The sequence below is a fragment of the Pelophylax lessonae genome, assembly GCF_965119305.1.
Source record: "Pelophylax lessonae genome assembly, chromosome: 9".
Classification (NCBI taxonomy): domain Eukaryota; kingdom Metazoa; phylum Chordata; class Amphibia; order Anura; family Ranidae; genus Pelophylax; species Pelophylax lessonae.
The window spans coordinates 141,052,886-141,077,392 of NC_138776.1; the positions used below are offsets into that span (position 1 = coordinate 141,052,886).

At 43.3% G+C, this 24,507-nt stretch overlaps 2 protein-coding genes across 4 annotated transcripts in view; one reads left to right on the forward strand and one right to left on the reverse strand.

The window, feature by feature from the left end:
* Window positions 1–1,738: 1,738 nt before the first annotated feature.
* On the forward strand, window positions 1,739–14,027 carry DNAJC9 (DnaJ heat shock protein family (Hsp40) member C9). The gene is made up of 5 exons (XM_082266821.1): window positions 1,739–2,025; window positions 5,074–5,214; window positions 9,426–9,680; window positions 13,735–13,821; window positions 13,902–14,027. Exons 1-5 carry the CDS (start codon window positions 1,843–1,845, stop codon window positions 14,016–14,018), a joined length of 783 nt encoding a protein of 260 aa, XP_082122947.1. The 5' UTR covers window positions 1,739–1,842; the 3' UTR covers window positions 14,019–14,027.
* Window positions 14,028–21,313: 7,286 nt separating this feature from the next.
* The window catches only part of FAM149B1 (family with sequence similarity 149 member B1), a 41,404-nt gene continuing 38,210 nt past the window's right edge, over window positions 21,314–24,507 (reverse strand). For all 3 annotated transcript variants that reach the window (XM_082267360.1, XM_082267358.1, XM_082267359.1), the window contains 3 exons: window positions 23,287–23,368; window positions 21,876–21,995; window positions 21,314–21,670 (listed from right to left, as the gene is read on the reverse strand). In XM_082267360.1, the coding sequence (XP_082123486.1) occupies window positions 21,597–21,670; window positions 21,876–21,995; window positions 23,287–23,368 (276 nt within the window). In that variant the 3' untranslated portion in view covers window positions 21,314–21,596. The remainder of the gene's footprint in view (window positions 21,671–21,875; window positions 21,996–23,286; window positions 23,369–24,507) is intronic.

Here is a 24,507-nt window from a genome sequence, read left to right on the forward strand (position 1 = left end):
ACCTGGAGCCTTGTCGTAGGTCCAGGGTGGGTAGGAGACGGCGAGACCCCAACCAAGCTGCGGCAGTTGGTGGGGTCTGACATGGTTAGGGTGTCTGGTGGAGTGCTTGGAGCCCTCGGAAAGCACTAGGTGCACCAGTCAATGGAGGTACCAGATCGGGGTGCTGGTTGATCCGTTACACACTGCATATATCATTTCAATAAAATATGCTTATGAAATAGTTTGTCCCCAGATTTTATTTTAAAAATCTGGTCACCTTACCCTACATGTAAGTCCTTTGATTTGCCATACATTTTAATCTGTCTTGCTTGCCGCACATTGATCAGATTGTCTTTGCTCATCCTCTTGTATCCTGCTAGACCAGGCATGACTGCAAAATAAAAGGTAGGATGGAAAATCACAGGATAGGGAGGGAGCTGTTGTTTAGCTCACAGAACAACAATCTAAGCACAAGCTGACTGAGAAAAACTAAGAGATTCCAGGGGAAGTGAGTACCTGCCAGAAACAGGTATCCCCCCATTAAAAAATAAATAAAAACACCTCGAAAAGAAAAGTATTGGGGAGAGGAGGACACGAAACTTCCTTTTTCAGATAAAGTTCCGCTTTAACCACTTGCCGACCGCCGCACGACGTCGGCGGTCAGCCCCTCACAGGCAAACTAACGTAGGGCTACGTTGCTTGCTTGTGAGGGTCTAGGGAGCGAGCGCGCGCCCCCGGAGGCGCGCTCCCGCTCCCGCGTGGTCACGGACCCCCCCGCGCGTGTGACCAGCGGACCCGATGTCCGCCGGCCACTCGGCGATCGGCGGGGGAGAGGGAGAATGTCAGGCAGCTTGTGTAAACAAACTGCCTGTCATTCTCCTCGCTGCAAAGACACTGATAAAACGGATCTGGTATGTAGATCCGTTGATCAGTGTCCTTACAGCTAGAGCCACAGCCAATCACAGTAGAAACCACGCCCCTAGGGACACACACAGCCCCTCCCTTCCAAATAAAGTTAACCCCTTCACTACCAGTGTATTTTTACAGTAACAGTGCATATGTATAGCACTGATTACTGTAGAAATGTCACTGGTAACCCCAAAAGTGTCAAAAATGTCAGTCAAGGGTCCGATCTGTCCGCCGCAATGTCGCAGTACCGCAAAAAAAATCGCAGATCGCCGCCATTACGCGTTAAAAAAAAAACAACAAAAATTACAAAAATCTTTCCCTTTGTTAGTAAACGCGATAACTTTTGCGCAAACCAATCAAAATACGCTTTTTGCGATTTTTTTTACCAAACATAGGTAGCATAAAACAAATTGGCCGAAAATTTTTAAAAATTTTGATTTTTACATTTTTTTTGGGGGGAATTTCATATAAAAAAATTTGAAAAATATTGCTATTTTTGCAAAATTGACGCTCTTTTTTTGTTTATAGCGCGTGATCAAAAAATCGCACAGGTGATCAAATACCACCAAAAGAAAGCTCTGTTTGTGGGAAAAAAAGGACGTCAAATTCGTTTAGGTACAGCGTCGCACGACCGCGCAATTGTGCGTTAAATTCACGCAGTGCCGAATCGCAAAATACCCCCTGGTCGGAATGGGGGTAAAATCTTCCGGGGCTTAAGTGGTTAATCACCGATCTTATCGCAACCCACATCGTTTTACTACTACTCAAGTCTGCAGAGCAGTGTCCGCCTTCTCCGCTACACATAAAGCTTTCAATGTGGAGCGGAAATGACGTAGGACAACAAAGTTATCAGCCAATAGGGTCCCGATCCTGAAAGACCCGCCAAAAGCTGTCATTGCCGGTCAGTGTGTGTTATTGTGGGTCTCTGTGTGTACCGGGAAGGAAGACGACACTATGCCGGGACTGCTGGAGAACTGTGAGCGATACTTCGGGAGCTCCGACCTGTACACCGTGCTCGGGGTGAGGAGGACGGCCGGGGAGGCGGAGATCCGCCGGGGATATCACAAAACCTCACTGAAGGTTCACCCGGACCGGGTGTCAGAGGGGGAGAAGGACGAGGCCACGCTGAAGTTCCAGGTCTGTTATTATTACATAGGGCTGTGTAATGCTAGAGGGAGATGGTGTGTGTGTGTGTGTGTGTATATATATATATATATATATATATATATGAGAGTGAAAAATATGATGCCATAGGAGTCCTATGGTGCATTCTGAGCATTCTGATTGTGTGATAGACATACTGCAGATGTTCACTCGAATACCTCATTCTCCATTGTAACACACATTTATTTTGAGGGCCGGTTCACTAAAACACGGTGCAGGAAAGGCGCATTCACCGCACATGAATGCACTGCCCTTGTGAGATGCACGTAGGTGTCATTAACTATTTGCCAACCGCCTAACGTATATATATGTGGAGGCAAAGTGGCTCTATTGCATGAAAGGTACGTCATTTCGTGCAAATGCCTCTGGAGGGGGGGGGGGTTCGCGGCGCAAATTTGCCCCCAGAGGCGTGATCGCACGCTGAGTGGACAGAGGGGGAGCCAATTAGCGGGTCCAGTTGACCCGATGGCCACCTGCGATCATTTCTCCAGAGACACAAACGGGGTCTGCCGATGTAAACAAGGCAGATTGCCGCTCTGACAGCGGAGAAGAGGGCGATCTTGTGTTTTCTGCTAAGAAATAACACTGGTCTGTCCCCCCCCCCCCCCCCCAGTTAGCAAGCACTCCCAGGGAACACTTTCAACCCTTTGATCGCCCCTGATAACCCCTTTCCTGCTAGTGTCAGTACAGTGAGTGCATATTTTTTTAGCACTGATCACTGTAATAATGTCACTGGTCCCCACAAAAGTATCAGGAACCCTGCGAATCAACTGTGGGCTCCCGCATTGCATTGAAATCGCAGGCAGTTCACACTGCCATATGCGAATCGCTGGGGGTGTCAATACAAAGTTAACGACCCCCCCAGATCAATTCGCATATCGCAGAGCAAACTGTCAGTTCGGACATAAATCGGATTGCATAGGTGTGAACCACCGTGCAATCTTGATTATGCTGCGGACCCAAAAAGCGTCCTGTGCGTGTTTAAGAATCCGATACAATATGTATGGCTGAATTTGCATCGCAGAGACATCACATGTGATTTTCAGAGCAGTGCGCTGCGAATTGCATGCAATGTCTGCTGTCGCACTGATGGGAACCGAGACTTAAAGTAACGCAGTGCCGTATTACAAAAATCGGCCTGGTCTTTAAGGTGGTAAAACCTTCCAGGGCTAAAGTGGTTAAAGAACTGGCTCACACTAGAGCCTGTGCATTTTTGCATGTTCTGTTTTGAACAGCCCATTCCTTTTCAATGGGCTGCCAAATGTACAGGAAGGTTTAAAAAGTAAGGCAAGTGCTTAGTTTTAAGATTGCACTGCACTTTCAGTTTGATGGCCGCAGACAATGGCTCCTGTATGCATCAAGCAAGGGCAGTTCTAGAGCTGCGCGGCAGTCATTTTTAGCAAGACTGTGAAAATTGGGGTGAACAGATTGGACACCTGACATTTTTTACACTTTTGGGGGGAACCGGTGACATTACTACAGCAATCAGCACTAAAAAATGGCACTTACTGTACTGATGACACTGGCAGGGAATGGGGTTAACACCAGGGGCGATCAAAGGGTTAAATGTGTACCTAGGGGGGTGTTTTCTAACTGTGTGGGGGATGGGCTCACCGGATGAACACAGGGACCTGTGTTCTTAAATAAAAGGAACACAGGATCCCTGTGTTCATCACTGACAAAACAGCCATTGTGTCTCAATGGGGAGCGATCGCGGGTGCCCGGCAGACATAATCACGGCCACTGGACCTGTTGATTAGCTTCCCCTCTAGCCAATCGGTGTGTGTGTGTGCCGCTGGTGGCGCGCACAGGCCCACACTAACTACTAAACAAAGAAATGTATGTCGTTTCACGTAACTGAGCCAACCTGCCGCAGTAAAACTGTGGCGGCTGGTCAACAAGTAGTTTAAACTAGGCTTTTGGACTATTTTAATGCTTTTCTTGCACATTTATTTGTACTGAGTCGTCTTCGGGTCTGAAACCAAGGAGGTTTGTCTGCCCCAGTTTAGGTGCCCAAAGGTAGAAAAGCACTCGGATGTGACTGGTCACAGCCAGGTAAGAAAAACTCTCTGATGCCAGTAAGCATCTTTTGTGTGTCATGTTTCCAAATTGTAGACTCTTCCCCCCCCTGCAACGAGTCCTAACATTTCTATGTGGTAACCTGCATCAAACATCACACGATCCGAGCATGAGAAAACACACAATGCAATGCTATTATCATGCATATGGGCTGTTGCTCTACTTTTATTTGGATTTTCGTGCTGTGATGGCCCCAATCACACTTGGGGTTGTTTGCTATTTCATGCAGGTGACCTAGTGGGATTCTGGGCGATTAGCAGCAGCCCTATTGAAGGCGCTGAATAGCCGTCAAGTAATTCGATTAAAGTCATTCTAAAGGTGTTTGTTCTAAAAAAAAAAGTTATACTTACCTGCTCTGTGCATTGGTTTTACACAGAGCAGCCACGGTCTTCATCTTTTAGAAAAGGATTCCCCCCCCCCCCCCCCCCCCCCCAAATAGCGAGCCCCTTACTATGCAGGTTCGCTTCTGTAAATGGACATGGTCTATTCACACACGAAGCGCAGCTTGGCCCAGCCTTCCACACTCCCCTCATTGGCTCACTTGCTGTGATTGACAGCAGCAGGAGCCAATGACTTCTGCTGCTCTGTGAGCCAATGAGGGAAGAGAGACAGGAGAGCAAATGCTCTCATGCACATCGCTGGATGGAGATGGGGCTAAGGTAAGTATTGGGGTGGGGGGGGGGCTGCTGTACTCACACCTTCATGCATAAAGGTAAAAAACCTGCCTTTTAGAACCACTTTAAAACTTGGCATCGATTTATGATTACACAAATATTATGACTGCCAGATTCTTTAACACAAGTTTTTACTTGATCTGTGGTGCAAGCTATGAAGAAAGTGATGTGCAAAAATCTGTTCCATTAGATGGTGTCATCTTTTATTGTTTTGTTTGCTGTCCTCCTATCTGAATCCCACCTTTAATTGATATGCTTCAATTTACAGATACTTGGAAAAGTGTATTCAGTTCTCAATGACAAAGAGCTGCGAGCAGTCTATGATGAGCAAGGAGTTGTGGATGAGGAGTCCGATGCAATTTCTCAAGACCGTAATTGGGGGGAATATTGGCGTCTGCTGTTTAAAAAGGTTACTTACAACATCATCTGAATTCTGTGTTTGTTTTTAGATAAGTGAATTTGCCTCCTCCACGCAGTGACACCCACGCTGTGTGCAGGAGGAATTTGTTTTGGCATCATCTGTGTGCAGGCAGCCTGTGGAAATGAAAGCAGGCGTCACAATTTCCGTTCAAGGCTCTGCCTTATCCCCTGCATGGCTATCAAATTTTGATATGCGACTGTGTATGTGTAGTCGCTGCGTCAGCACCCACATCCATAGCCTGCCTGCACGCAGCTGGGGGTGAATCCAAATGCTTTTTGTACACAGTACGGGTGCCAGTACCCCTCGAAACGTGGCCTAAAATGCTCAGTATATCTCAAGAGTCTAGTTTGTAAATCTAGATGCATGTAATAGAGGCAATATTCGCTCATTTTATGCAGGCTCTGCTTAGTACTGCTGCTGTCCCTTACTTTTCTGGCCTTTAGTGCAAGTCTATGGGTCATGTTGACTGACTGAAAACACTCTCTATATGCAGTCATATTCCCAGGTAAACAGAATATCAGAGCCAGTTTTTTTTAAATCTGGATTTGTTTGAAAATAGTACTTTGCATTTCACTGAGCCAACCTCTCTGTAGACGCATAGATCATAATGGGGGATAAAATCATCACTTGGCATTTCCAGTGCTAAAGCTTACTATATATAGTAAATTGGTGTATTAACACTGCATGGGGAAGAGCAACGACACTGTATTGACACGTTCATATTGTATGGGGAACTGTGATTATGTGGGCATAATATTACTGAGATGTGCTTAACCTCCCTGGCAGTAATCCCAAGTGTTGTTCGGGGTTAATTTTCAGTACCAAAAGTGGTAACCCCGAGCCACACTCGGGATTACCCTGTAGCCAGGGCCGGCGTCGCCATAGGGCAGCCACCTTACCCTGCTGTCAAAAGGGATCCAAGGATGAAGAGGAGGATGGAGCAGTGGGTGGATCCCAGGTGCATGCAGGGAGGGGGCGGGGTCCCGCTGTCCAGCAACCTCTGGGATGACTGTGTGTACACGGTTATGTGGGGTGGAGGAGGCCGCCACCTGAGATATGGTGGAGATCTTCTGACTGCCCGGGACACAACTTATCATCCTGACCCTGGAAGCTGGACACTGATGCCATCTAGAGGAGCTGCAGGACTGGTGACATCTGGGAGGATTGGTGAACCCTAGGTGTGTGTGATTTTTATTTTTTTTGGGGGGGGGGGGGGGGGAATCAGGATGAGGGTGTGATCAGAGGGGGTATCTGGGGGGGTGTGATCAGGTCGGCATGATGTGAGGGGAGGTGTGATTGGGTTGGGGGTATGTGGTGGAATCAGGTGGGGTGTGTGTGAAGGGAGTGGGGGTATGAGGGGGTGTGTGATCAGGTTGGAGATATGTGAGGGGAGGTGATCAGGTAGGGGGTATTGGGGGGGGGGGGGGGGGGGTTGTGATCAGGCTGGCAGTAGGTGAGGAGAGGTGGAATCAGGCACAGGTTGGGGGTTTGTGGGGGGGGGGGGTGTGAAGGGAGTGGGGGGTTATGAGGAGGGGTGTGATCAGTTGGTGTGTGTGAAGGCAGTGGGAGTATGAGGGGGTATGTGATCAGGTTGGAGGTATGGAGGGGTGATCTTAGTGGGGGTATTCCGGGTTCCCTTCCCTGCGAGCGCTGCGACATGAGCAGAACTGGGAGGGAAATTCAAAAAAAGTACACGAAACATGACATGACATGATGTAATCTGTTAGGATTACATTACTGTATCAAACCATTTCACCTTGTTTTGTCCCTAGTGCTTTGTCCAGTGCCCTGCCTGCACTTGTACTGTTTTATTCCTTAATTTTTATTAATGTTTTATTCATGTATTTTATTTTTTAAGTCATTTTATTAATTTTTTATTCACTTTCAAGGTTTTATTCCTAAGAATTACAGGCCTACAGTATAAAACAGATTTCCATGAAAATATGAATATTCAGAGAATCGTATTGCGACGGCTCAGCATAAAAGTGATAAACATGCAGAGAGATGGAGACTTTGAGATCTTTTTATTGCATCTAGAGAGGGAATCGCCCTGCTTAGTACATAGCGCTATGCCCTGGTGGTTGGGGTTCTTTGGATCCGGCGATATTGCCTGTTGGTGACAGTGAACTGGGGTCATCGGCTCGGTGGCTCCTCTTTTTTCTTTTTCTTTCTTTTTTTTCTTTTTCTTTCTTTTTTTTCTTTTTCTTTTTCTTTTTTTTCTTTTTCTTTTTCTTTTCTTTTTTTCTTTTTCTTTTCTTTTTTTTTTCTTTTTCTTTTCTTTTTTTTTTCTTTTTCTTTTCTTTTTTTTTTCTTTTTCTTTTCTTTTCTTTTTTTTTTTCTTTTTCTTTTCTTTTTTTTTTTTTCTTTTTTCTTTCTTTTTTTTCTTTCTGTCTCTCCGGTTCTTCCTTTTTTTTTTTTTTTTTTTTTTTCTATATTCCAACCTTTCGCTTTCAGAGTGGGTTTCCCAGATTGAATATATCTAAAAAGTTATCCCACCCCCCTCCTTCACCTAGAGGTGTGATATAGTTGCAGATCAATCTGTGAGTTGGATGTTAATAAAAATGTATATTTTCAAAAAGGAAAATCTGAATATTCAAAAATACTGACCTAATCAGATCGCCAGGGAGGTCAAAGTGATCATAAACGATCACCATGTAAAACACATTCAGTTTTAAAATAGAAATGAAAGGCAAAACATTTTTGTATAGATATAGGAAAAAAACATTATAAATGCCTTTTTTTTCCCTAAATGTCTTTCAGGACAGCACCTTGAAAGATGGCTCCTCCCTCTCACAAACAGGAAACACCCCATCCACCAAACTTTAAAAGGATGCTTCTCCCACAATTCCTCAGTTTTTGTGTTTCCTCCGGCTGAGGAACACCTGTGTGGGAAGTCTGGGGCTCTTAAGCTGCTGTCCTGAGAGACCGGGCTCCCTGTGTCCACCTTACCCTTTTTTTTAATGGAGACGTTGCTTCCTCCCATCCACGTGACTGACTGCAGTGCATGGGCTCCGTCTTCTCTTTCAGTGCTCAGGTGAGCCAGGACCCCTGGAAATGCAGCCCCTGGATGGCATTTCGGCTGGTGGTGAGGCCTTTATTTTTCCCACCGCTACTTCATTATGAATTTGCCGCTGCTTTGTCCGTGATCGAGTGATGCTTGTCCGGCCGGAAGTGAGGTTTCCAGGAGGGGTGGCGCTTCCCCCTTTGTTTTTAACACATTCCCTCTGTGCTCAACTGCATAAGAGCTGGGGAAAGGAGAAGCAGCAGCAGACTACTGAGCTTCCCGGTGAATGGCTGTTCAGCAGGGGAGAGTCAGGACAAGTCTGATCATTGGAGGAGAGCACACTGAGTTCCCAGCATAGCTAGAGAATGGACCATGGTGTGCTTAGTGTGGTCAGTTTTTAATAGGAAAGCAAGGGAACTAGCAGGAACACTGGGTATTTCACTTAGAAGCAATACAAAGAGAACAGGATACTTTCTCATACAAGTACATGATACAACAGGCACATATCAGGAATATGAAGTGTTGCGGTAACAAACGTTTGAAAGTATTGGGGAGAGGTGTTTTTTATGCATAAAATATTGCTTTGCTGCAGACAAATATTTGGTCTATAATTCCATGAGAAAACAAAACTTCACTTGGTAATATTTCATAGAGTAGTCACACTGTACATTCAGGGGAGGCATGTACTTTATTGATCTGCACAGTAATTGGTGCATATAGGAAAAATTGGCTGATTTATTAGGTAATGGCCGTTTTGAGACTCATGTAAAGTCATTACATATTGAATTATTCTAGCTGATTGGCTGTAGCCTACACGGAAAAGATGAGTATACATGTGTTGAACTGCACACGTTTCTAAGGCTCCTTCTTTACTGATAAATCAATCTCTCTACACACCGAACCCACTGAGCCCTAAACACAGCTAAAAGCAAGAGTGCATGGAGTAAAGTGCAGTGTAGCTGGCAACCAATCTGCATCTATCTTGTAGTGGTGTGAATTCGGTAAACTTTTCACTTTAGGTATTGAACTTTTATGATTTGTTCATATAGCTGTTGAACATGGCTGATATTAGCAGTACTGATCTGAATGTTTCTATATGTTCATATGTTTACGGATGCATTTACTTTTTACTGTAGCAGATCAGGATCCACCTGGCCATACCCAATTGTGAATGAATGTTTTTGTCCTGTGTTAGATAACTGTGGAAGATATCCAAGCATATGAAAAAAAGTACAGAGGATCAGATGAAGAGAAGGCAGATTGTATACAAGCTTATATGGACTTTGAAGGCGATATGGATTACATAATGCAGTCTGTACTATTTGCTGATGTCGATAATGAACCGAGGATCAGAGATATCATCCAGAAAGCCATTAAGAAGAAAGAAGTTCCAACTTATGATATTTTTGTAAAAGAACCCAAAAAGCAACGAGAACAGCGCAGGAAAAGGGTAAGCGACACACTTTTTTTTTTTTTCAGTGATAGCATTCTAAAGCTGGCCAAGCACTAGCAGATTTTTGAACGATCGTTTTGGAAGAACATTCATACGAAAATTCTCAGTACATTCGGTGAGTTGATGAATGTTGTAAAATCCTACAAAATTCCATTTGCTTTAACATTTATTGTTGGAACAAATGGACCTTACTGGACGCATACTCGGTTTAGAGATTCTAGAAAATTTTACATTCTGCTCCTTTTTAAATGTTCTTGTCTATTGTGGTCTAAAACAAATGTTGGACCCTATTAACAATTAACCCTGCACTATTAACCCTCTACTAGTGCAGGAGTTCCCAAACTGTGGGTCGCAAGCTGAATTTCAGTGGGTCACTGGCGGGCCTCCTGCGGCTCACTGACACCCACAAGCGCAGCCCGATATCCCGGCTGCACTTATCAGCCGTCAGTGAACTCCTGTAAAGTTTGGCTCCTCCTGTCACAGTCAGAGTCAGTAATATTGCACTCCGCCTATGACAGGAGGAGCTATGACGCGATTGGCCGAACATTGCGCCACTGCACTCACACCTGCAGCTATCGTGTCAGTTGGAGTGCCCTGCCTGGAATCAATCCTTCCACGTGCTGATGAGAGGTGGGGATGGATGGGAACAGCATGTGATTGTGCATCACACAGAGAACACACAGGTAACCTAAGATGGGTCACCCTGTACCCTTCAACACCTCTACCTAGGTAGCCAAGCCACCTAGTTCATGCCATGGCTCCTTCTTCATCATGCCTTGTCTCCTTCATGCCATGCGGAATGGCATGAAGGAGGCATGGCATGATGCCCGAGCCCCCTTCTTCATGCCTTGCTTGACTTCCTTCATCATACTATGCCTCCTTTTCTTCATGTCTTGGTTCCTTCCTTTTCTTCATGTCTTGGTTCTCATACCTGTGGCACCCGGTGCCATTTGCCATCCTCCTTATAACGACTATAAAGTGGGACTTACCTTGTATTAATTATCACCATGACCCACATTTGCACAGGCATAGCAGCCTATTGATTTGAATGGGCTGCTATCTATGCCTGCGTTTTCCGCTGAAAAAAGGTGCACGCAGAATTAAAAAAAAAAAAAAATGCAGTGGCCATGAAATCCATCCTGCTTATGCAGCATGCGACTTAACTGCAGTTCCTGCACACACAAACTGTTTTTAATTGCTGGGCCCACGTATATAAAATTGCAAAAAGCTTGCCAGAGCAGGAACTGCAGGTAAGTCGCATGGTGCTAAAGCAGGATGGATTTCAAGGCCACTGGATTTTTTTAAATGCTGCATGCACCTTTTTCCTGTGGAAAATGAGGACATAGCAGCCCATTCAAATCAATAGGCTGCTATGCCTGTGCAAATGTTGGCCGCCAAACTGCATACATGTGAACCAGGCCTAAAGCAGTAGTAAAGTAACTTAAAAATACAAACCCTGGTCCCCCTGCAGGTTTAACCACTTCTGGACCGCAAGGATTTGCCCCCTTAATGACCAGGCCATCGGATCATAGCTGAGCACCAGGACCAGTCACCAGGTGGGCCAGACACTGCTTGATGGCTTATTTTAGGCCTGGTTCACATGTATGCGGGTTGGCGACCCACATTTGCACAGGCATAACAGCCCATTGATTAGAATGGGCTGCTATGCCTGCGTTTTCCGCTGAAAAAAGGTGCATGCAGAATTTTAAAAAATGCAGTGGCCTTGAAATCCATCCTGCTTTTGCACCACGCAACTTACCTGCAGTTCCTGCACTGGCAAGCTTTCTGCGTTTTTATATGCGTGGGTCCTGCAATTAACAGTTTGCCTGTGCAGGAACTGCAGGTAAGTCGCATGGTGCAAAAGCAGGATGGATTTCAAGGCTACTGCATTTTTTAAAATTCTGCATGCACCTTTTTTCTGCGGAAACCGCAGGCATAGCAGCCCATTAAAATCAATGGGCTGCTATGCCTGTGCAAATGTGGGCTGCCAACCCGCATACATGTGAACCAGGCCTAGAGCAGTAGTAAAGTAATTTACAAATCAAAACTGGCGGTCGGGAACCAGTTAAGTCATACCGCACTAGTATAACACTGTGATGTGTAAAGGGGCACTATAACAAAAAAGTTTGGGAAGCCCTGTACTAGTGTACAGCTGAAGAGGAGACTTCCTCACTGAGATTTCCTTTAACATCCTATTGTGTCTCAAGGGATAAATGGAGTTTTAACCATTCCCTATACGAGACCTTTTTAACCAAGGCGCCTTCAAGTTTCTATAGGGGGGTCTTGGCAAAATACCTAAAAATTGTATACAAGCCAGCGGGTGGATCAAGCCTGCCTTTTGGTTACACAAAGCCACAGGTTTTTATTGTGCACCGTTACAATGACATCATCGGTTGATAAGGAGGACATCGGGCGCCGGCCCAGCATCCTTGTTTGCCCCTCTCTGTTAGCACTGGGGTCACATTAGCTGAGTAAGAGAAACTAAGGGAGAAGAGAAACATTGGTGTACTAGTCGGTACCACTGTGTAAAGGTGTATGCTTCGGGGGGAAAAAAAAAAAAAAAAAATCATCTCTAACATTGAGTGTCTAATATGTGGATGTTGCTGCATTATGTAAAACTATTAGTTTTGTTTTTTACATTTTAGAATGGGGTGCCTCGAAATTGTGCATAATTTTAAAGGGTGCCTTGACTGAGAAATACTGCCCTACATTACCCAAAGCTAAAAATAGGGTTATTTAACTTACTACAGTAAAACCTAACTGCGTGGGGTCTGGTTATTGTTCGCAGGCATATAAGCCCTGTGCTGTAAAAACAAGGTGAGAACTAAAGCATTTTCATCAAGGGTCTTAGTTATCAAGCACTGCAATCAGATTAGTTTTATCTGCCTTACTAACTGGGAGCCAGTCAGCATGGTTCTTCACAATGACAAACATGGAGATCCCATGCAAGCTGGAGGTTGATTCAGAAATATAACCTCTTCAGCCTGTAGGTGGCACTGCAGCTTGAAAACAGAATGCCTCTTTTTGATGCTGTAATTGCAGATACAGTGACACAAGGGAATGTGCTGAAGTGTGGATACAAACATACATGTGTGGTTAAAAGTATATGTACTCAACTACTTTGCTAAGCACAGTTTGTGTTTCAAAAAAGCTGTTTAATCTAACCTCCATGCAGGTACAAAATGGCTTGTTCACATGATGTAATAAGCTTCCCATTTGTAAGCGGTCTGGTAGCAAAATATATTGGAGTGAGCCCAGACTTCTTTTCTAGTAAGGTAATCGGACATGAACAACTTTTAGTTGCCAATGTTCGCCTCTCTTTCATGACTGCTCATTTTGCCCAATCCAGGTAATTGCTGGTATTTTATTGTCAGGTCTACATTTAGATTGCTCTGTCTTCAATGGGGAGTTCATTGTGGATACAAGTGTCCATGAACATTGCTCTGATCATAACTTCCCATGCACCTGTGTTTTGGACATAGGTGGCATGGAGAGACTGAAAAGATGCAGTCTGTTCATAAGAAAATATAGGCAGAGATCCACAACAAAACTGTGATAAGGGGAAGCGCTGAACGATGCTTCTGTAGTTGTCTGCATGACCAAGCAGGTGTAAGTACTGCTCACGTTTCTGCAATGAAGATGTGCTATGACCAAACAGGAGTGAGAACAGCTCATGCATGTGCGGATGAAAAGGCATGGGCATAGAACAATGTTGGGGTAAAAAAATGAGCATGCCCCTCCTCACCACCATTTTATTATGAAAACCCCACTTCTAATGAGTTCCCATCACTGTCGTGATTTTTGGAGCTTTGCCAAAGCCTGCAGTCTTTGTATTCCCAGGTTCTGTCCCTGGAGGGTGTTTAGGTTTTTTTCTTCACTAAGAATTTAGGGATAGAAGGAAAAGGGGAGGGGGGGGAGGTTATTTAACCTTTATTGGCTTATTTAACATAGCCATTACATACACTTGTTTGGCTTGTGTTCCTAATGTTTCTTTTGAATACAAGATGGTATACATTTTTTTTTTTTTTTTTTTTTTTTTTTTTTTTTTTAGGCTGCTGAAGAAGCCCAAGAAGCAGAGGAAATGAAGAAGGAATTGGGACTAGGTGATAAAGAAGATGACTTAAAAGCTTTAATTCAAGTAAGAACACGAGACCCTTAGATCTTAGGTTTGTTTTCTAAATCAGTTTTTTTCTAATTTTTTTTTTTTTTCCCTTGCAGAAAAAGCAGATGGATCGGGAAAAGGGACTTGATAGTTTTATGGCACAATTGGAAGCGAAATACTGCAACAAAAAAGGAGGAAAAAAACCCACAGGGGCAAAAAAAGGGAAAAAGTGATCTTTTGTTCATTACATCGCTAACAGACAATGCAAACGCTTTAACATCAGGCACAGTCATTGTGTTGTACTTTGTCTTGTTCGTCTCCTCCTTTCTTTCAGCAAGCCTGTAAATACCAATATGGCAGTATAGGACCACAGAACTTGTTGTGGGAATGTGTGTCAGACTTGCAGTAGAGTTTAAAACCATATTTATTAGTTATGCATAATCTATATGTTTTGTACATGTTTGTGTGTACACCCTATAGTGGGATTGTTGCTTGATGAATAGTTTTTGAGTCTGATGCAATCGTAAACCATCCTGACTTTGTTAAATGTACATTTGTACAGTTACATTTGAGCGTGGATTATTTTATAAAATTGGGAAAGGAAAAGATGTGTATTAAAGATGGCGACTGATGTTCTCTGTTAAAATATGGCAACTGATTAAGATGGTACAGTTTCTAAACTGCAGCTGGAAGTCGGGTTGCTGTGATGATTAGCACTTTCCTTGTTTTTCCTTTTATAACCAAGACCCCCCCCCCCAAAACATGCAAGTTTTTAAGCACATTGTATTTAAAAAAAAATAGGCTCTTGTCTGTCTGTGTGTGGCTTCATGCACAGATGTCTATTGAAGTTGCACCTGAAATCAAGCAAAAGGAGTGCAGGAACTACCTTTGCAAATCAGTGCGGCGTCGTAAAGTCTTCTTCGCCCCGATTGGAATGGTGCCATTGCCAGCAATAGTCTGTGAACTTGGCAAATTGCTCCAATGAGAACATGGGCTATAGCAAACTTTTGTAAACGTGCGCATTTTCTCCTACCTGTTTAAAAGCTTTATAGTGAAGTGCAACTGTTTAATATTTGGAATTCCACTTGTTTTTTCAATAAAATTGTTAAAAATATTACTTGTTTCTGCTTTCCACTACTCACACAACTATATAATTATTTTCTCACCTTCCAGGAGGGCCAACGCATGAGAGATGATAGGCTCTTCCCTACAGGAAACGCAATCCATTTACAATTTGTTAAAAGGCCCCCACCCTTCCCCTTGCCCCTCAGTTTAGATTGCGTTTCTTCCTAAAAAAAAAAAAAAAGAAGCCCTGCTACAAGGAATTCAAAAACTGGCAGAGCAGTTAGTGATAGTCCCTGTACCGGAAGATCAGCTCTTCCAAGGCTTTTACTCCCATGTGTTTGTGGTCCCCAAACCCTCAGGAAAACATCGCCTTATAATAAACTTCAACAAGTTTTTACTATACAAAATATTTTCAATGGAAACATCTACTCGGTCCGGAAGAACCTATTAAAAGATGTTTTCATGACTACCCTGGATCTCAGAGATGCATACCTGCATGTTCCTATTCATCAGGAACACTAGCCCTTTCTGAGATTTGCGGTAGTTACCAAAGAGGGAACAGCACACTGGCAGTTCAGGGCACTTCCTTTTGGGCTGGCAGCCAGCCCAAGAATTTTCACAAAAACTCTGGCAGATGCAGTATCCCATCTCCACCTCCAATGGATAGCCTTAATCCCCTATCTGGACGACCTGCTGATTTTTGGCAAGTCAGCAGCACAGGTGAACCTAGACACCTGGCAGGTGATGAGATTCCTACAAAAACTGGGCTGGCTAATCAGCCTAGAGAAATCTTCCCTGGAACCAACCCAGACTCAAACCTATCTGGTGTACTATGTAGACTCAAGGGTACAGAGACTTTCTTCCAGTGCAAAAAGTGGAAAAAATAGTCTCTTCAGTAGGAGCTCTCAAGAACGTACCCTCTTGTTCCAGGAGAGAAATCCTCAGAGTCCTAGGACTCATGTCGGCCAGCATCCCAGCAGTTGTTTGGGCTCAACTCCACGCAAGAGATCTTCAATTCTTCCACCTGTCCTCCTGGGACAGGAAGATAGTCTCTAGATGAGACCGGCAACCTCACTCCTCAAGTCCAGGTATCACTGGACTGGTGGTTGGACCCGAACAATCTGGGAAAAGGCAGGCCCTGGGGTCAGTGGAACCCTGTAAAGATCACCACAGACGCCAGCACATGGGGGGTGCACCTGGAAGGGGCCCAAGCTCAGGGGATCTGGGACGAACAAATAGCCCAGACCTCATTCAACTTCAGGGAGTTGAAAGCAGTGGGGGAAGCTCTGAAAGCATTTGAAAGCTCCATCATAGGCAAGGAAGTTCAGATCCTGTCCGACAATACCACAACTGTTGTCTACCTAAATCGCCATGGGGGTACCAGGTCAAATTCCCTCTTAGCACTGACCAAGGAAATTCTTGGTTGGGCCGAAGGGAAGAAAATCTCCCTGATGGCATTCACATAAAGAGGAAGAACTGGCAAGCAGATTTCCTCAGTCGTCACCCCATAAAAGAAGAATGGGAACTGAATCCCAACATTTTCCAGTCAGTGGTCCAAAGATTCAGGTATCCTGAGCATGGTTTGCAACTTTGAAAGCCATGTCAGTAGCTTCCCCATGGGAACTCCCAAATATCCCAGACCTGCTGTCTCAGGGACCAGTTCTGTGTCCGAAACCAGAATTCTTCCATCTGGCAGCTTGGTTAGTGAGCGCCAGCTCCTAATTATGAAGGGTTGCTCAGAGTAGTGGACACACTCTTACTGAGCAGAAAACCGGTCACGAAGTATATGTCTTAAAATTTGGAAAAAAATTTTGTTCCTGGCGTAGGCAAAGGAACTTTGCCTCCACCTCATTCCTATGATTTTGGAATTTTTACAAGATGGAGTAGATAAGGGTGTGGCACCCTTGGGGTACAAATAGCGGCTCTTTCTGTATTTTTGGACACAAGTCTGGCAAAAGAACCTTTGGTCAAAAGATTTTTGTTGGCTAGACAAAGGGCTACCCCTATTGTTAGAAACAGGTTCCCTCCTTGGGACCTGACGAGGGTACTAGAGGCGTGATCTAGTAACCCTTTTGAACCTATAAAAGAGGTGTCCCTTAAGTTTTTATAACTTAAATTAGCCTTCTTGCTAGCCATCACAAAAGCTAGAAGAGTAAGGGATCTACAAGCTCTTTCTATAAACAAACCTTTTATGTTAATTTTTCCAGACAGGATTGTCCTTAAGCCAGATCCCTTGTATCTGCCCAAAGTGGCATCTTCATTTCACAGAGCACAGGAAATAAATCTACCATCCTTTTGTGATAATCCCAAATATAAAAAAGAACATAAATTTCACAGTCTTGATGTGAGAAGATGTCTTCTCACTTATTTAGAGAGGACCAAAGACTTTAGGAGATCAAATCATCTTCTGGTCCTCTATTCTGGACCCAGAAGGGGACTGCAGGCCTCAAAACCTTCAGTCTCTAGGTGGATCAGACAAGCAATTACCATGTCTTATGAGGTCTCAGGTGTTCCTGCCCCAACAAAGCTAAAAGCACACTCAACAAGAGCCCTGGCTACATCCTGGGCCGAGAAGGCTGGAGCATTCTGGGAACAGATCCGCAGTGCAGCCACCTGGTCCAGTCATGACACGTTCCTGAAACATTACCGAGTAGAAGTACTGTCTCAACAAGACCTAGCCTTTGGCAGAAAGGTCTTACAGGCAGTGGTCCCACCCTAAGGTAGGCCTATGGGTAATCTATTATCCTCTCATGCGTTGGCCGTCCTGGAAGGTGAGGTGAACCTACCATTAGTAGACCGGTAACGGTGTTTCTACGAGCCTTCCAGGACGGCCAGCCTACTTCCCGCCCTGTAAAAAGGGTGTGGTAAGAATGTATAACATAGGTGGTAAGTACCTATAGAATTGTAAGAACTCTTCCCTTGGAATTGTTTGTGGAAGATACTCTTTTGCAACTGAGGGGGGAAGGGTGGGGCCTTTTAACAAATTGTAAATGGTTTGTGTTTCCTGTAGGGAGGAGCCTATCATCTCTCATGCGTTGGCTGTCCTGGAAGGCTCGTAGAGACACAGTTAACGGTCTACTAACAGTAGGTTTTCAAACTTCCACCCCCCCCCCCCTTATTCCTGTGGCAGCAGTTCAGCCTGTATTTAATATGTTGTACCATTGTTGATTGAACACTTAAGTGTTACAGAATAACAAAATTGCAAAGCATTTTTATTTAAACTTGTACAAAAAATACATATTTACATGGTCAGGGTAACAAAAATAGTGGTATTGGCAAAAGCCATAAAATATTTGACATGTAACAACAGTTTCCTTATTTGGCATGCTAAGTAAAAGATGTTTTTTACCACTGGAAAAAGTGTAAATTAACCTGAATTCCAGCCACTGACAGTAAGGGAGAAGTCAAGTTACTCCTTAGTAGGACACAATGCTATAAATGGTAAAGCCAGGCAATATCTTTAAAATGTAACTCCAGCCAAACTATTGATAGTTTATTTATTTTCTTGGGTGTTATTTGCCCTCATGAACAATATTGTCAATGCAAAATCTCTAATGGGGACAATGCAAGAGTACATTTCTCTATCCCTTGCTTACCTTCGTTACTAAACCCACAACCATAAAATCAGTTTGTATATGGGGTAAAGCATGCTTATACTCCCTGTGGAAGGTAAGGGGTTAATCCTCCGCATTGTGTAAAAAGGCTGTTTGATCCTGTCTTCCACAGTCCCCAATCCATCTTCTGATAGTACATGGCCTTGGGGGCACTCTGCACATGCTCAGTTTGGTGTGTATGGCTAGAGTTTTTTTTTTTTCTCTTTGGAGGGTGCATGTGATTGGTGTAGGGCCAATCGGGACTGTGCAGACAGAAGGTCAGGGGTCCTGGAGTCAGAGTAGGATGAAAACTCCTCCTTTAAGCAGACACTGATATGTCATAGGACTGCTAATGAGAACAGGTATTTAGCAGTTTATATTTACTAAAATAATTTTTTTTTGGTGTACTGTGGGAGACCAGATACAGTCAATACGGGGTCCTGGGTTTAGTAACATTTTAAGCCCTATGTTAAGTAGTCATGACCTTATCTAGGAGTCTGTACCATAAAAAACATTTAGACAAGCATTATTAGCCCAATTTTTTTGAAATGCAAAAATGTAAATACTTTCAGTCACTGACATGGAACATAAATGTATAGTGAGTGTTCAGACTTTGCTTGTTTGTCCTGGGTATGTGACCCGAGCCGGTCAGCAATAGCAGGCTTCATATATCTTTTGGTACATAGTTTCCTTTTTGAGAGTCAGTCCTCCTGGCTGTAAATTCTTTATGCTTTAGTCCTGGTTAACCCCCAAAAACCAACTACAGGAAAAATTCATAAAATAAACCTTCAAGCGTCACAAGGTGGTTGTCTTTGCAAATAATCTTCTGAAGATGCTAGATGTCTAATGCCCCGTACACACGTGCAGATTATCTGAAGACTTTTGTCTGCAGACTTACCTTTTCTATGTAGTGCAAGGGCTTCCGGATTGCATACAAATTGAAAGTGTTTAGGTTTGACCTCATATTATATGGTTTTGGTAAGTCTGCAGACAAAAGTCTTCAGATACTCTGCACGTGTGTATGGGGCATTAGGCACCATTCGGAGACGCTCTTTTCCATGCTGTGAATCCCAGCAGGTGATGGCTGGCTGTGCTAACAGGCGCACAAATAGTTGTGGCTGCCAACAACCTGTCATTGCAATGCACAGGCTCAGCAGCTGTTAATCCCACCAGCAGGAATCTGCAGCGTGGTAAAAAAAAAAACCTGTTAGAATAATGCCTAACTAGTAAAGTGCCCAGAAGCTGTGCAGGGATGACACGCCTGCACTGGAAGTGACGAGCAGGGCATTGTGGGACTGCGACATCACCGAAGAGGACTCTGGCTTCAGCTGCCCACACCTGAGATGGCAGCACTGGACAAGACATTTTCAAGGTAAGTATTTCTTCTAAAAGGTATGTAAACCCGGGACAGTTCAGAGGATATCGTTGCTTAAATGCCACTAGCCCTGACTGTCCCAGGGGTATTTTTAGGTAAAAAAAGATTTTCAGGGTGGAACTCCGCTTCAAATCCAATGCTTAGTGCAAGTGGGAATCTACATGCGAGCTGCCACTGCTGATTGTTTTTGAAGTCACAGACTGTCATCCTTCATGATCTGGCCTAAAATAAGCATGATGTTCACAGCAAGAGCCCTAATAACCAAATATATAATCTACATATACTTGTTTCCGGTCAGTGTCTACTAAAGCCTCGTACACACGCACCGATTGTTGGCCGTGAATTTTTGGCCAACGTCCGATTGTCGGCTTGTTAGTATGATGATGTGAAGTAATGTAAAACTTCACACTCTTGTCATTAAAAGCTGTAGATGTAAAGTAATAGAGCTTGTTTCACACATAATGTGCTTATTCCATGTAGAACTTTTTGAATCCTTTCCACACACTGTGTGTGTACCCTGCTGCGATACCTGGAGATCAGACTGGAGTAATGTTGAGCTTCTACCCCTGACAGCCACAGCTCATCAAGTTGTTTACTACACTGGCTTCGCTTGTTGAATAAGGCAGCTCCCATATTCTTATCCAAAGAGCTTCCCTTTTAAAGCAGCAAATGTCTACAAGTGTTGCAGGTGCCTGTAAGTTGTTAAACTTCATTCATCGATTGACTCAAGTGCTGAGATTTCCCTACAGTTGTTTGAGTCTCTGCCCCCCTCCATACCATTATAATAAAGTCACTAACGGTTGGACACATCAGTTATTTGTTTTCACTTTAGTGCTGCATGGCACCTTTTGGCTTTGTAATGAAGTTCATAAGGTGGAACTGAAAATTCCCATCGTATTATCTTGGCACTGGAGTTACCAAGAGCTAGACATAGCCAAAGTTACTCAACCTGCCAGCATTGCATAAAACAAATGTTTTGGGTGAGTTAAAGTGAACCTTTTCCCCTAGTCATGGCTAAGTAACAGGTTCACATAATAAGACAACCTCCACCTGCATATTCTAACCACCTTCTGTATGCCAACACCAGATCCAGTTTGGGGCTTATGCTGGTGACTTAAAAAGGCTGCATTTGACCTCCCTTACTTGCAAACACCTTCATTGGGGCTACTGAGTTCAAATCAACTGAGGTAGACAGGAATGTGCCCAACTGCCTTTTTTACAAATGATTTTGTGGCTTTGCTTCTCAGGGATAAAATCAATTCAGGTAATTTATAAGAAAAGGGAGGACAGTATTAGGTGAACTTGTTAAATAGCCTTACACAAAAAGTGAAAAGGACAGGTTCACTTCATGTGATCAAATTCATTTGCATTCAAGCTGGGACGCATTGAGCTCTGTGAGCCAACATGTACACCAAAAAGGACTCCGAACTTGTTCTTGAAGCATATAATACAAGAACAATTCTCCTATTCTTTTTAACTCGCTCTCCCTTTTATAACTTCTGTCTAAAATTGGGTTGTAGCTTTAAACATATATATTAACATCCAGCCAATCCTGAGTATAGATGTATTGCTTGATGCAGCAGCTAGTGGAGTGTGACCGAGGAAGCACTCCAATAGTACTGGTTTAATATCTGAATAACTAGCTGTCAGACCGTAATCCACAAATGACAGTCCTACCGTTCATAAGCTGTACTGTACACAGTTCTACAATTTGGCATCTGCTATGTTATGTCTTTATCCTGTGATGGACTAATTCCATGTGCCATGCATTAGTCTATTTATAGTCCTTGTCTGCTTTTTGCAAGGGTTCCACTTCGACTTTGAGATTTGAGTGTTGGGTGGAGTGGGTTACCTAAAAAAAAAAAAAAAAAAAACAGAACTGAGGCCAAATTTTTCTACGCACAAAACATGTAAAAAAATACACTTAAAACACCAGCTAGATACTCCTTGGGTAGACAAAGGAAAATAGGATTAATCCGATCAATATGCTGTCGTTTTTTTCTCAATATTAAGTGTTAAAAATGGTCTTAATTGTAAAACAAATAACTAATGTTTACCTGAGTGTAGCTCTTCTCTGTTGTCTTTCCGATCATAGACTGAATGGCTCCATTGTACTGAACTGGCTGATGAACTGGCAATACCTAAACCAATGCAAGTCACACCAATGCTAATGGAATCTACACACAGAAAAATTTAAAACATTTTGTAATTTTAACAAAATACCTTTCAACCTATATTCAAACAGAAACATGAAATATTTATAGCAAGGTAGGACATTATCAAGATTGTTAGACTATTCACCCTGTATTTTCTGCCTAGCATTGAACACTGGGGTAGATTTAAGAAAATTGGTGCACTCAGAATCTGGTTCAGCTGTGCATGGTAGCCAATCTGCTTCTAAAGTCAGCTTGTTTAGTTAAGCTTTGGCAGTAAAAAAAAAAACCTGGAAGCTGATTGATTTCTATGCACAGCTGCACCAGATTTTGCACTTTCCAGTTTTAGTAAATAAACCCCACTGTTTGTGTGAATGTATCCATCTGTGCAATCATCTTCGCACTTATTCTTAAAGAAAACCAGTGCTTTGTCCATTTATTCGCTTTTCCTTTGCTTCCATGGAGCAATAGGTAATCAATAGCCCTGTGTAAGATACAACCCCAGAGACTTTCAACTTATACAGGTATTGCCTGCAGCACCTAAATGGTGCAGCAGGGGAGTAAAAGGCAGTGAAGTGCATGCTGCTATGGGAAGGGGGATGAGGGGTCAGGCCAGGGATCAAGAAAACTTGTTTCTTTGGTCAAATTTTATGTTAAAGGCATTATGTAGTCCAGATAGAAGGTGCTATGAACAATTATTTTAACAGTTTTTGGTAGGGATGAACCGATCTATCAGCCGCAGAAAATAGGGTGCTGATAATGGGCGAAAAAAAAAATTCAAATTAATTTAAACTCTGAGTGCGATAATACCAAATTTAACACACCTGCTCCCCATTCACACCTGAGACCTTGTAACACTAACGAGTCACATGACACCGGGGAGGGTAAATGGCTAAATGGGCCCAATTTGGACATTTTCATTGGGTCAAGGCAGCCTAATTATCTTGAATGGGCTACCAATGCACCAGGGATGACAGAAATAAGTTTCCACAATGCGTTTTCGGATGTAGTGCACCACCACAATGCATGGTAGTAAATGACTGTGGGTTGCCGTGCACCACAATGCTGGTGCATTGGTTCCATTCAAGATAAATGGCACTGTAAGGTGCATTACTGCAATATGATGCTGGGTCCAACCTAAGAGCCATACCAAAACACCTTGCCAGCATGCTACTGTGCATTGCACTACACTGCCAAAAATGCCGCATACATGATTCTTGGTCCTTTGTGGTGTGTTAGCCCATGTGTTGACAGCTGTAAAACACGCATGCCTTAATTTGTGTACTCCATATTGTTCAATGTTCTTTAACATTACCTATGTCATCAGACCCTCTTCTTGGGCGAAGTGGATTTGGGTGGTCTAAATGTACAAATGATCTTCCCAGGGGGGTATCCGGCTAGAAAATACAAAGCACAATAAAGTCAATGGAATTTGTAACATTTTAAAGAAGAACTCCGTTAGGTACGATTTGTATAACCAGTTGTATGCTGTAAATCAAACAATTTATTTATGGGCCACTATTCCTCCAGTAATGTGTAAAAGATTTAAAGAACTGGGAATTTTATTGTCACTCCTCAATGTCTTGTTGTTGAGTAGGATTGAACAAGAAAAAAAAAAAAAAGGTTTTGTTCCCATTATGCCACAGGAACAGGATCATCTGGTGTAATGTTGATTTGTAATATCTCTGCTGTCAGTAAGTATAACAAAAGCAGAGGGGGTGATAACGAGCACAACAATTTTCACAGTGACAGACCCTGGACTACCACCTGCAAAATACTTATTATATACCTGTATGTCCTCACTTTAAACAAAATCCTGCTTTTCCATAAAACCGGAGTTCCTATTTTAATGAATCAAGCATGAGAGATCACAAATAGGACAGGAGATAACCACTACATGCACATGTTTGTAAAAAAGACAATCAAGATGAGAAATCAGGAATAAAAGGGCACACATGCACACGCCTTCATGTTGGGAGAATCTGAGGACATCAGCTGAGGTTGGGGAGCTGCCAACCTGGAAAACTTCAATAAATAGCCCTGTGTGAACAATCCCCATGCATGTCAAAAGTTAGGAAGTCAAAGGAATTCAAATGCATCAATGTCTCTTGGGATAGCAAGGTCTATATTAGTTGTATTCAAAAAGGGTATAGCCATATGTCTTCACTATGCGTAGAGCCTATTGGTCACTGTGGAAAAGGGAAACAAGCCCAAGCACTGTTTTACCCAGAATGCTCAGGACAATTAAAAAAACACAAAGAAGGGCGCACCGTCCTAGCGCATTATCCTCAATATTGGCTTTATTAATATAACATAAAAATGGCTACTCACAAACGGAGGTGAAAAACGATCGTATCAAACTCAAATGCTTGAGTGTCAGAAGTAGTCCATTGTCCTGTTTGGATGACGGCTGACGTGTTTCGAGCTCTGAGAAAGAGGCAAAGCCTAGAAACGCGTCAGCCAAACAGGATAATGGACACTTGTATGGACTACTCCTGACACTCAAGCATTTAAGTTTGATATGATCATTTTTCAC